The sequence below is a fragment of the Tuber melanosporum genome, assembly GCF_000151645.1.
Source record: "Tuber melanosporum whole genome shotgun sequence assembly, scaffold_1, strain Mel28".
NCBI lineage: Eukaryota > Fungi > Ascomycota > Pezizomycetes > Pezizales > Tuberaceae > Tuber > Tuber melanosporum.
The window spans coordinates 205,985-216,936 of NW_003298755.1; the positions used below are offsets into that span (position 1 = coordinate 205,985).

Here is a 10,952-nt window from a genome sequence, read left to right on the forward strand (position 1 = left end):
CGTTACCCTCCCCAAGTTTCCTCCATATCCGAAGAGGTTGTTGTAAAATTATTGTCCGCTCCTAGCCAATGAGGGGCCGCATCGCTTCCTCTTTTTCTGACAATAATTTGCGAGTGAGCGGAAGTGTTCTGCATATGCAATGGAAGAACCTTGGACCAAGAGCTCGTTAAACTGTGATTGACTTACTGCGAAAGTTGTCATTCTGTCCCCATCCCTCCCACCCCTTTCCTTGTGCCGGCTTCCTGTCCTTTATTTTTGCTGACCCCCCCCCTCGTGATAACCTTTCTCCCTCTCGCTCCCTCTTTCCTTTCACTCCTTCTATCCCCATTCTCCCTTACACGCTGTCATCCACCATCCACCCCCTTCTTGAACACCACCTTCGTGTCAGCAGAAGCGTCATCGTCGTCCTTCGCACAACGCTCTTTTACGCTCCTCTTACACTCCTTTTACACTTCTCGCTGCACCCCCGAATAATACTATCATTTTGATTCACGTCTTAATGGAGGCTGCGGTTATGGATGTCCTGAGGGTCGTCGACATTCAGAAACCTAGCATTGATAGACCGTTTGGTGTGCACCTCTGGCCCGTATTTAACGCGCTGTTTGGGAAGGTTATGGGATATCCCGCTGCGGACTTCCGTTTTGTCCGCGAGGTCACCCCTATCTCGACGTTCAAGGAGAGTGCGGGTTTGATTATTGCCTACTATGCAATTATCTTTGGTGGGAAGCTTATCATGTCAAAATTTGGTGCCATGAGATTACGAACCCTTTTCCAACTCCACAATCTCTTTTTGACCACTGTATCGGGGATACTGTTGGCCTTGTTTATTGAACAGTTGACTCCCACCTTGTATAATCATGGTTTATTTTACGGAATTTGTAATGGTGATGGTGGCTGGACCCAGCCCATGGTGGTTCTATATTACGTGTGTTCCCCTGAATAACATGGCCACGCACGGCACGGCTGAGGCTTTTGCGTTTGGGGCGTGATCCCGTTTGTTGAGGCTAACCCGAATGTGCGTGTTTTAGTTGAACTACCTCACGAAATATTTCGAACTCCTCGATACCCTTTTCCTCGTTGTCAAGAAGAAGCCTTTGAGTATGCAAAATCCTCTGTTTGATCCACTTGGCTCCAGTGTAAACTAATGAGTTGTTAGCCTTCTTGCACTGCTACCACCATGGTGCTACTGCGCTTCTTTGCTACACCCAGCTCATTGGAAGCACCGCTGTTGTAAGTGCGTCCATGCCCGCTGAGGTGGGGTCGGATTGGCTCTTCAAATTCTAATATGTGACTTAGTCTTGGGTTCCCATCACGTTGAATTTGTTCGTCCATGTCGTTATGTACTGGTACTACTTCCAGGCTGCCCGCGGCGTTCAGGTCTGGTGGAAACAGTGGATCACCCGTCTTCAAATTATCCAATTCGTTATTGACCTCGGTATGCTCTCATTTACTGGGTTCCACGCGATTCACACGTGTAACTCTAACATCCCTGCTATAGGATTCGTTTACTTTGCTTCTTACACTTACTTCACCTCCACCTACTGGCCTCACATTACCAATATGGGCAAGTGCGCCGGTGAGGAATTTGCTGCCTTTGCTGGCTGTGGCATCCTTTCATCATATCTCTTCCTTTTCATTAGCTTCTACTTTTCTACCTACAGGAAGGGTGGTAAGCGTGCTGCCAAGAAGATAGTTGCTAATGGCGACATTGCTGTTGATCCCAAGTTCGCCCGGGACACCTTTGGCGGTGTTGCTAACGGCAATAGCAATGGATACACCAATGGACATGCCGCCGGTGGTGGTGCCATGAAGACCAACGGAAGCGTTAGGTCTCGAAAGGCATAAGCTGCCTCAGTAGGAGTATATACTATTTAGCAATGGGGGTGAGAGCTGTGTGTGAGTGAGGAGTTTGGTGCTGGTGAGGTAATATAGCAGTGCGCTGGAATTTACTTGGGATATATGCGTTAGGGAGTGGGGGGTTACGGAAAGAAATAATAATGGGTGGTCACGTCTTCATCTGATTACGGAATGGATTGGATTGGGGGGAAGGAATGGGTGATTGGTGGGTTGGACGCGCAAAAGAAACTACGGGGTTTACGTGCCCCATGCTTAATACAGGCGAGTATGGTCTGCTCTCTCAAACTTCTACTTCGGTCACGCTCTAGGGTTTTATATCAACTTCTTGTACATTTCCTTGTCGAGTTTTCTCCGGGAAAACTTTTCTTTCTTTTTTTCTCTGGGCTGTTTTTTTCCCCTTTTCTGTTAGCAATATTTTAGTCTCAGTTGGCCACTTAAAGGATAATTGCATAAAGATAGAAGCTCCTGATCGCTATATACATAGTCTAGATAGTCTAGCTGTCAAGATACTTATTAACATAATTACAGAGCGATACACTACAAATAATTTGCGGGAGAAACAAGGGTTCTATCATGTTATTTCAATGGTTTTTGTGATATACGATTGATTCGTTGATTAGTACCTTCCAACATTTACCCCGTCCATCCTTCCGTTCCATTTTCACCGTACCATAGACTACACTAAAACTACACCCATCTAGGAAACGAAGAAAAAAGAAGGAAGCAAGCAAGCAGACAAGAAAGTAACCGAGTAAAGCAGAAACGTAACACAGGAAAGATAAAAGAGAAAAGAATGCTATATAAACGCCATCTAACGAGAGAGAAACAAGCAAACAAGCAGACGACAAGAATAAAAAAGGAAAGAGAAAGGGCAACCACTAAGAGCCACCACTGTTGCTGTTGCTGCTGCTGCTATTGCTGCTGTCAACGGCTGGAGTGGAACTCCTGCCGACTACAACTTTCGCCTGGGCGATTTGCAGAATCGCATCACCAGAATCGGAGTACCCTTCCAACTTGGATAGGCGATCGATGAACATTTGGGCGTCTTGGATCATGCTATTCTCATATCAGCACGAGTGATAGAAGATATGTTTGGGGGGGGGGGTAGAGAGAACAAACCGTTCTTTGGCACCATCACTCCGAACCACCACGTCCCGAAACCCATCTCCAATCCTGACCCTATAATCTTCAAACACTGGCGTCATGATCCCGACTAATGTCTCCTCGGGCAGGTGTTTCGAGAGGACTTTGTGCAGGACTGTAGTCTCCTTGCAGAGTGTTTCCATGTAATACTTCGCTCCTGCTTCCTCGCTGGCCCTCGCAACGCCCCAATCCTGCGCTTTCAGGTTCAACACGTGGACCTTCACGCGCTCGGACATGATGCTAATCAGCTTCGTGTGAATTTCGGATTGGTATTGCTGGTAGGTGCGCTTCACTTTATCGAAGTCTTGTAGCGTCGGGGATTGCGGCGTTCGCCGCCGTACTGTCTCGCGCAGGTAGGGTAGCAGCGAGGTGATTATACTTATGCCTTGCGAAGCCATGGCTAGGTGCTTTGTTGTTATGGACTTCAGGCCGGCGGTTTTGGTGGCACCGGCGCCGAGGATTAATTGGTAGGTTCGGGAGTTGTGAAGCTTTTATATCCATTTTTGATTCGTTAGTGATTTTGCTTTGTGGACCCTGAGGGAGGGGGGGGGTACTTTTAGGAATGAGAGGAGGCTGTTGGCAATGTCTGTTGCCATGCCGGGAATTACTATTAGGAGCTTTAGGTAGCCTTCTAGTTCCTTTAATACCATTATTCCACTTTCTGGGAGGATAAATTTCTGGTTGTCGACTACCGCGTAGGGTTTCCCTGGTGCTGGCGCTCTGACGCCGTTGGCTTCGGCGCAGTTACCATTGGCTACTGCAGCAGCATCAACAGCAGCAACAGAAGCAGCAGGTGTGGGTGCAGTATTATCTTCCTCATCCCGCAATTCCCAAATCCGACCTGCACGCACCCAATCCTCCGGATCACGGGTTGCCGCCTCCATTATTCTGTCGACACCCTTCTGCCGTTCATCTTCGAATTCGCGCGGCGCCCATTTATCCTTCTCGAGGCATTCCGCCAGCATACGGATTCGCTCTCGCTGCCACAAATTCAGGAATTCACGAATCTGAGCGCTGACAGCGTTCTGCAGCCCACTACCGACACGAACACTTACTGCTTCGCACTCTTGCGTGAATAATCGGTTGAGGGTGAAGTATCGCAGGAACCAGTCTGTGCCATAGAGGGTAACTTGCTCGCTGCGAACATTGACAATCTTGACGATTTGGGATTGTGCTATTTCCACTGCGGAGCTGATCAGGTCTGAGATGTCCATGCTGATGGGCTCTGGGCCGCCGTTGGGGTTCTGCTCTCCGTTCGTGGCTCCGTGGAAGCCATTCTGCTCAAGCCGTGGTGAGAGCATCCCGCCAACTCCGGTTTCTCCCATGCGCATTGTTACATCTAGAAGCATTTTTTGCTGGGTGCCTAGTCGACGGACGAGTTCAGATACACCTGTGTAGATCCTCACGAGTAAGTCTTCTGAATCGGCGGGACCAAGTGAGCGCAGTGAGCGAGCGAGTAGCAAGGATTTATCCTGACTGCTAGTTCGGATACCGCCAGAGCGAGAGTTAGTCATGCCGGACATCACACTTTCGTTGTCATCACCACTAGGCATGTTTCTTCGTATTAGGTTTTTGGCTTCCTTGATAACTGCATCTCTATACGCTTGAACCGCCTCATTAACGTGCTTTGCGCGCTGCAGGCCGTTGAGGTGTCGCATAAGTTGGGATCGCAAACTATCCGAGAGCTGAGTGTATTCCGGAGGTAGGCTTGATGAACGGGGGGGTAGCTGGATATTGCCTTGCTGCTTCGCGGAAACAAATCTTTGATATTGCTCTCTTTGGAAACTTTGGGCAAAGCGTCTTAGAGTTTCAGCGGGTGGTACTCGCTCCACATGCTTTCGAAGGTCTGTGAGTAGACCTTCTACGAACCGGGCCTCGAACGCTTTGCCTATGCGCCAACGGAGGTGAACTAGATCCGCATTGACAGATTCGAGGGCTCGTACAGGGCGGAGGTCCAGTAACCCCTCTTGGCCTCTTCCAAAGATCAATCTCTCAGTTTCTGCGACGCCCGCGAGAGCAGCATCAACCTCATTGTCGGCAAGAGCCCTTTCAGCGCCTTGGAAGGTTTGTAGAACCCGCTCCGTCTGCTTGACGGCCCCTTCTAGCCTTGCTATGTTGTCTCTTCGACGTCGCAATCGAACAATCTCCAGTCCCTTTACAGCCTGCTCCTCGTCCAATCTGACCAACTCTTTCCGCAGGCTTTGGATCTTTTGAACGCTTGCTGTAGCTTCCGAATGTAACTCCCGGAGGTCGCCTAAAGCTACGAAGAAAGAGGAACTTGCTGTTGAGATGGAAGATATCAGATGAACTTCCACTGTGTCCATGTACCATGATAACTTCTCTTGTAGAATCGCATTCGTCGCCAGCGCTCTCCGTTGCGAATTGAGCGAGGACACCGAGGCTCCAGACGATGACACGGACCCTTCGGCTGAATTGGCGGGTATGGGACGAATGACATCGGATCGCTCACTGACAACATCGAACGTACGGGGGTTCTCAAGCTGGAAGTTTTCGTCAAAGTAGATGGTCGGGACCGTTGACAATGGGGTCATTGCTAAGCTTCCTTTCCTAGCCCTCCTTCTCCTAGGGGAGGTATTGGCAGATGAAGCATCCCCTCCACCTCCGGTGATCTGTAACAATCCATTCTCCCCACCAGCTGCTACCAGATCAACTACGCTCGGCGAGGGCGATACAGACTGGTGTTTCGGCTGATTCACGTTCGCTAGCCAGATGTGTTCCTCCAATCCCATGTCCTTTGCCCTCCGATACCTTTCATATTCACCGGATATTCTCAAGTAGGGGGCGAACTCGCTTGGTTTTATTTTAGGAATACTCGTTAGGGTTACCGGAGGAATTTCGCCGGGCTTCGGCCGCGACGCAGCGGACGCACGGGATTGTGGGGTCTCGAGAAGGGAAGAAATTGCTAGTTGAAAATATATAAAAACCGCAGCGCAGGGTTTGATTCCAGCTTCAGCTATCCGACGGGTTTATTTCATTGGGGAGGGAGGGGAGAGGGCTGGGGGGAAGGTCTTGGTGGGCAAACGGTAGGGCGAGTAGGAAATAGGGACGTACAGGTGCTGCTAGCGCTTCCACCACCTCCACCTGAATCTTTAGAGGCTCGCCAGTCGACAACTGTTCCCAGGGAAGAGTTCAAAGAAATAATAGAGCTTGCAGTAGAGCCTCTCCGCCCCTTCGGGGGCCTACTGGCTCGAGGAGGGTGTGGGGCAGTAAGGTCTGTTTGAGAAGCAGTTGGAGAGAGAATTGGCGAGAGAAGGACAGAGGAGTCTACAGACTGACGGCGGGAAGGGGTGGGCGAAGCCATTCTGAGGGCTATGAAGTTAGATTAAGAAGGGGAAGAGGAAGAGGAAGAGAAGAGAGCGTGGGGCAACAGATAGGGAACAAAGGAAAGATTAGAGGTAGTTGCTGTATTAGATTAGTTGTACTTTGGTTGGGGGAATTCTTTCACAGGGCTGTTGAAGGCAGGCACAGCTTTTTCGGCCTGTCAGCAGCATAGAAGAAGTGATAAGTTTATCCCTGACACACTGATCAATGCCAAGGTTGGCGTGACAATATTATGTCAGCAATGAGAGTGACACAGGCTTGGATCCAAATTGTGAGCCCCTTTTTGGTAGCTGTATCATAGTTTAAGTGAGTTTAGGTGTAGGACGCGTTGGACGCGATATTCTTTTTTTTGGTTTGTTTGGACTGCTCCATTTGCTGTGCTGCGTTAGATTACTCCCCCCTCTATTTGTTTTCCTCTCAACCAAGTTCAACTGCCCCCCCCCCACTATTTCCTATCAATCTCATTTAATACCCCACTATGGATCGTTCTTCTGTCTTCACTATCGATACTGGTCTTCCAAAAGATGACAGTCAGCCAGATGATCAGCCTGGCGAAGTCCAGCGTGCCTTCCGCTCCTTCATACTTGAGTTTCGTCTAGACAACAATTTCATCTATCGGTGGGTTTAAATCATCAAGCTTTGCATTTGAAGACGGTTCGCTGATGCGCTGAGTTTAGGGATGCCCTGCGGACGAATGTGCTCATCAAGAAATACATGCTCGATGTCGACATGGCCCACTTGATCTCCTTCAACGAAGAGCTTGCTCATAGACTTGCTAATGAACCCGCTGAGGTTATTCCAATCGTTTGTCTCGCATTGTTGCTGTTTGCCCCCTTGTATTTTGCTAATTTTTCTCAAGTTTGAAATTGCCATAAAAGAGTGTGCCAAACGCATGTTCTTTCCTGGTGCCGATTCATCTCGCGGGTTCCCAGAATGCCAATTGATCCTCCATTCAACTGCCAACATGATCTCCATCCGTGATCTCAATGCCTCGTACATTTCTAAGCTTGTCCGGATACCGGGTATAGTTGTTGGGGCCTCAACATTATCGTCGAAAGCTACCGTACTAAGCATAATGTGCCGCGATTGTAGTAATACTAAGAAAATACCTGTGGGTGGGGGGTTCCAGGGAATCTCCTTACCCCGAGTGTGCGATAGGCAACAGGTGCAAGGGGAGGAGGCTCAAAAGTGCAGCTTGGATCCGTTTTTTGTTGTCCACGAGGGGTCTACTTTTATAGACCAACAGGTATTAAAGCTCCAGGAGGCCCCGGATATGGTGCCTGTGGGTGAGCTTCCTCGGCACATCCTTGTTAGCGCAGATAGATACCTTACCAACAGGGTGGTTCCTGGATCCCGTTGCACTGTTATGGGTGTGTTCTCGATTTACCAATCTAAAGGTGGGAAGGGTCCGGCAGCGGCAGTCGCCATTCGAAACCCATATATTCGTGTTGTAGGCATTCAATCCGATGTTGATGCCAGTGCGGCTGGGAACGCATCGTTTACGGGAGAAGAGGAGCAAGAGTTCTTAGAGCTCTCTCGGAATCCCAATCTCTACGAGATGTTTGCCAACTCAATTGCCCCGTCGATTTATGGAAACGCCGATATCAAGAAAGCCATTGCGTGCTTACTGCTCGGTGGCACCAAGAAGATTCTTCCGGATGGAATGAAGCTCCGTGGCGACATTAACGTCCTATTGCTGGGAGATCCCGGTACGGCCAAGTCTCAATTGCTCAAGTTCGTTGAAAAGGTGTCTCCTATAGCAATTTACACCTCTGGAAAGGGGTCTTCGGCAGCCGGTTTAACAGCTTCCGTTCAGCGCGATAACAATACTCGCGAATTCTACTTGGAAGGAGGAGCTATGGTTCTTGCGGACGGTGGTGTAGTTTGTATCGATGAGTTCGATAAAATGCGAGACGAAGATCGGGTAGCTATCCACGAGGCTATGGAACAGCAAACCATTTCTATCGCCAAAGCAGGAATCACTACAATTCTTAATGCTCGGACCTCAGTACTAGCTGCAGCAAATCCAATCTTCGGACGATATGATGACATGAAGAGCCCTGGCGAGAACATCGATTTCCAGACAACCATTCTTTCTAGATTCGACATGATATTCATTGTCAAAGATGATCATAACCCCGAGCGAGACGCCAGGATGGCAAAGCACATCATGGGCCTGCACATGAATCAGCTCCCCCAAGGTGAGGAGGAAACGGGAGACATCAGTATAGCCAAGATGAAGCGTTATATCACATACTGCAAGACTCGATGTGCACCCCGACTTTCCCCAGAAGCAGCCGAGAAGCTATCTTCTCACTTTGTATCTATTCGAAAGCGGGTCCACCAAGCAGAAGTAGATGCAAACGAACGCTCCAGCATTCCCATCACAGTCAGGCAATTAGAAGCTATCATTCGTATCACCGAATCGCTTGCAAAGCTTAGCTTGTCGCCCATCGCCACAGAAGACCACGTTGATGAGGCGATTCGTCTGTTCCTTGCGTCTACCATGGATGCAGTCGGACAGGGCGCTGCAACTAGCAGTGAGTTGATGGAGGAGATTAATAAGGTTGAAGCAGAGTTGAGGAGGCGTTTGCCAATTGGCTGGAGTACAAGTCTCGCCACTCTCAAACGGGAGCTGTGCGTTAATAAAGGCTACTCAGAGGCAGCGTTGAGCAGAGCGTTGGTGATCATGAGTCGGAGGGAGACTATACAGTTTAGGAGCGGTGGTGGAAGTGTGTTCAGAAGTGGTGTCTAGTCTTCCGCTTACGATTTGTGTTTGCTACGATGGGAGGAGTGATACCATGATTGCTTATGGGATTTGGGAACGCCGGGTTGGAGGCGAGTGACGCAGGGTGATGCGTACCTGTATTTGATGATTACGGTTAAAATTAAACCCATCTACACTGTAGTGGAATACATTGTATTCTTTCCCTGTCATATAACCTGCCTGGTAATAAAACACCTTCTAATGCGTTCGCCAATGTTGCAATATGCCAAACCCCTTCAAAAACAACTTAGGCTTCCGCAGCAGAGTTCGTCAAACTCAAGTAGGCGCCCCAGAGGATCCCCCAACTGGAGGCAAACGGCAATTGAAATCTCAAAGGAATAAGCCTGAAGTTGACCATCTGCACCGCCGGCCAGAGAATATAATTCGATCTCCTATCCACAAAATAACGCATTAGCCCAACCAACCGCACCACAACCGTCCCCATACGGGAAGGTTCGTCGAAAAAGCCAAAGAACCCACAAAGTTCCGAAATAAACCTCCCCAAACTTCCTCCTGACATCCTCCCACCCACCCCCGCCACTAACCGTCATCCAGGCGAAGAACCCCGCAAGCCCAACTGGGGCGAAGACCGCCTGATCCAGTCCCACCCTCTTCACGAGGAGAACGCCCACACCCCCTCTTCCTCCACCCCCCTCTTCACGGGAGATTGGATACTTCCGAGCGAGGAAGCGCAGCCACTTGAACTGGAAAGGCGCGATGATGCAGCCCCAGCTGGCGAAACAGATGAGGCGGTTCCAGTCGAACTGTGGGGGTCGTGATGACCTTTCGGGTGGTGGGGTTAAACTTTGGGCTGTTGTGTCGGCTATCGCGAACAGGAGAGTGTTTGTCGCTGTCATTGTTAGGAGCGGGCGCGCGGTGAAGCTTGCATTGTAGTGGTGAAGGAGGGTTGGAAAAATTTGTGACATTATTTTTTAGAGGGGGGGGTCGGACGAGTGATAGTGAGTGTTGTGTTTGATATTATAAACGGGGATTGGGGGGGTATTTAGAGGGGGTGGGAGGAGGAGGAGGAAGTGATGGGATATTATGGATATTAGATGGAGTATCGTACAGTAAAACTCCTGGTATTAGCTCTGCAGGTTCATCGGGAAACTGTGAGTAGGTATGGTAGCTCTCCACACGATTGGCCGATGTTCCGATTCCCGCCTGAACGGTGGACTCTCCGTCCGTGACGGCGGTTATGAATCGCGTACTTACCGGTAATAATATCAGTTCCTAATTGTTTAACATGACTACCAGTACGAGTACTCGAGTACATATAAGACCCGTTGACGTCATTAAACATTGCGGTTCTTTCCTGATTTCCATCTTTGGGGGACCGTAAGTTGAGCTGTATCTAATCTAATCTGATAAGATCAGACCCATCTGGGGTCAGGAATTTCTTGGTGTCTCGGCAGGGTAACACTCAAACTTCGCGCGGCCAGGCCAAGAGACACATCCATCTCTTCCGTGCAATTGTAAACTTAGATTTGGGACTTGAGCAACACAACCTACCCATCCATCCATCCATAACACAAAATAACGAAACCCCCACAAACAGGAAAAAAAAACTCACCACATTACCGCAACAATGAAGCTAGTTCGGTACGTCCGTTTTTCCAGTTGCCATCAATCCAATTTCGAGGGAAAGGACTAACGAACCCTAGCTTCCTAATGAAATGTCAAAACGAAACTGTAACGGTCGAGCTCAAAAACGGCATTTACCCCTCCTCCCCCCCCCTCCCCCCCCCTCCCCCCCCCTCCCCCTCCTTCCTTAAGAAATTGGAAATAAGTAACCGCGGCGGAACCACGGCGGGGTGAGCGGAACCATGCAAGAAAAAGAAAA

At 49.4% G+C, this 10,952-nt stretch overlaps 3 protein-coding genes; 2 read left to right on the forward strand and 1 right to left on the reverse strand.

Moving 5' to 3' along the window:
• The first annotated feature begins 312 nt into the window (after nt 1-312).
• On the forward strand, nt 313-2,404 carry GSTUM_00003835001 (uncharacterized protein). XM_002835045.2 has 5 exons: nt 313-925; nt 1,029-1,098; nt 1,157-1,230; nt 1,297-1,435; nt 1,499-2,404. The coding sequence occupies exons 1-5, from the start codon at nt 515-517 to the stop codon at nt 1,843-1,845; spliced, it is 1,041 nt and encodes a 346-aa protein (XP_002835091.1). The 5' UTR covers nt 313-514; the 3' UTR covers nt 1,846-2,404.
• Nucleotides 2,405-2,445: 41 nt separating this feature from the next.
• GSTUM_00003836001 (uncharacterized protein) lies at nt 2,446-5,750 on the reverse strand (the record flags this gene model as incomplete). XM_002835046.2 has 5 exons in its annotated part: nt 2,446-2,748; nt 2,787-2,913; nt 2,977-3,488; nt 3,555-3,757; nt 3,842-5,750. The coding sequence occupies 5 exons, from the start codon at nt 5,748-5,750 to the stop codon at nt 2,545-2,547; spliced, it is 2,955 nt and encodes a 984-aa protein (XP_002835092.1). The 3' UTR covers nt 2,446-2,544.
• A 1,018-nt stretch (nt 5,751-6,768) lies between these two features.
• On the forward strand, nt 6,769-9,263 carry GSTUM_00003837001 (uncharacterized protein). XM_002835047.2 has 3 exons: nt 6,769-6,960; nt 7,020-7,146; nt 7,202-9,263. Exons 1-3 carry the CDS (start codon nt 6,821-6,823, stop codon nt 9,095-9,097), a joined length of 2,163 nt encoding a protein of 720 aa, XP_002835093.1. The 5' UTR covers nt 6,769-6,820; the 3' UTR covers nt 9,098-9,263.
• Nucleotides 9,264-10,952: the final 1,689 nt, after the last annotated feature.

What these genes read in the sequence shown, in the direction of transcription:
- GSTUM_00003835001 (XM_002835045.2), top strand. Translation starts at nt 515, where the DNA reads ATGGATGTCCTGAGGGTCGTCGACATTCAGAAACCTAGCATTGATAGA. An exon ending in TGTCAAGAAGAAGCCTTTGA is followed by an intron (nt 1,099 to 1,156) that starts GTATGCAAAATC and finishes ATGAGTTGTTAG; the next exon opens with CCTTCTTGCACTGCTACCAC. An exon ending in TCATTGGAAGCACCGCTGTT is followed by an intron (nt 1,231 to 1,296) that starts GTAAGTGCGTCC and finishes TATGTGACTTAG; the next exon opens with TCTTGGGTTCCCATCACGTT.
- GSTUM_00003837001 (XM_002835047.2), top strand. Translation starts at nt 6,821, where the DNA reads ATGGATCGTTCTTCTGTCTTCACTATCGATACTGGTCTTCCAAAAGAT. An exon ending in GACAACAATTTCATCTATCG is followed by an intron (nt 6,961 to 7,019) that starts GTGGGTTTAAAT and finishes CGCTGAGTTTAG; the next exon opens with GGATGCCCTGCGGACGAATG. An exon ending in CCGCTGAGGTTATTCCAATC is followed by an intron (nt 7,147 to 7,201) that starts GTTTGTCTCGCA and finishes ATTTTTCTCAAG; the next exon opens with TTTGAAATTGCCATAAAAGA.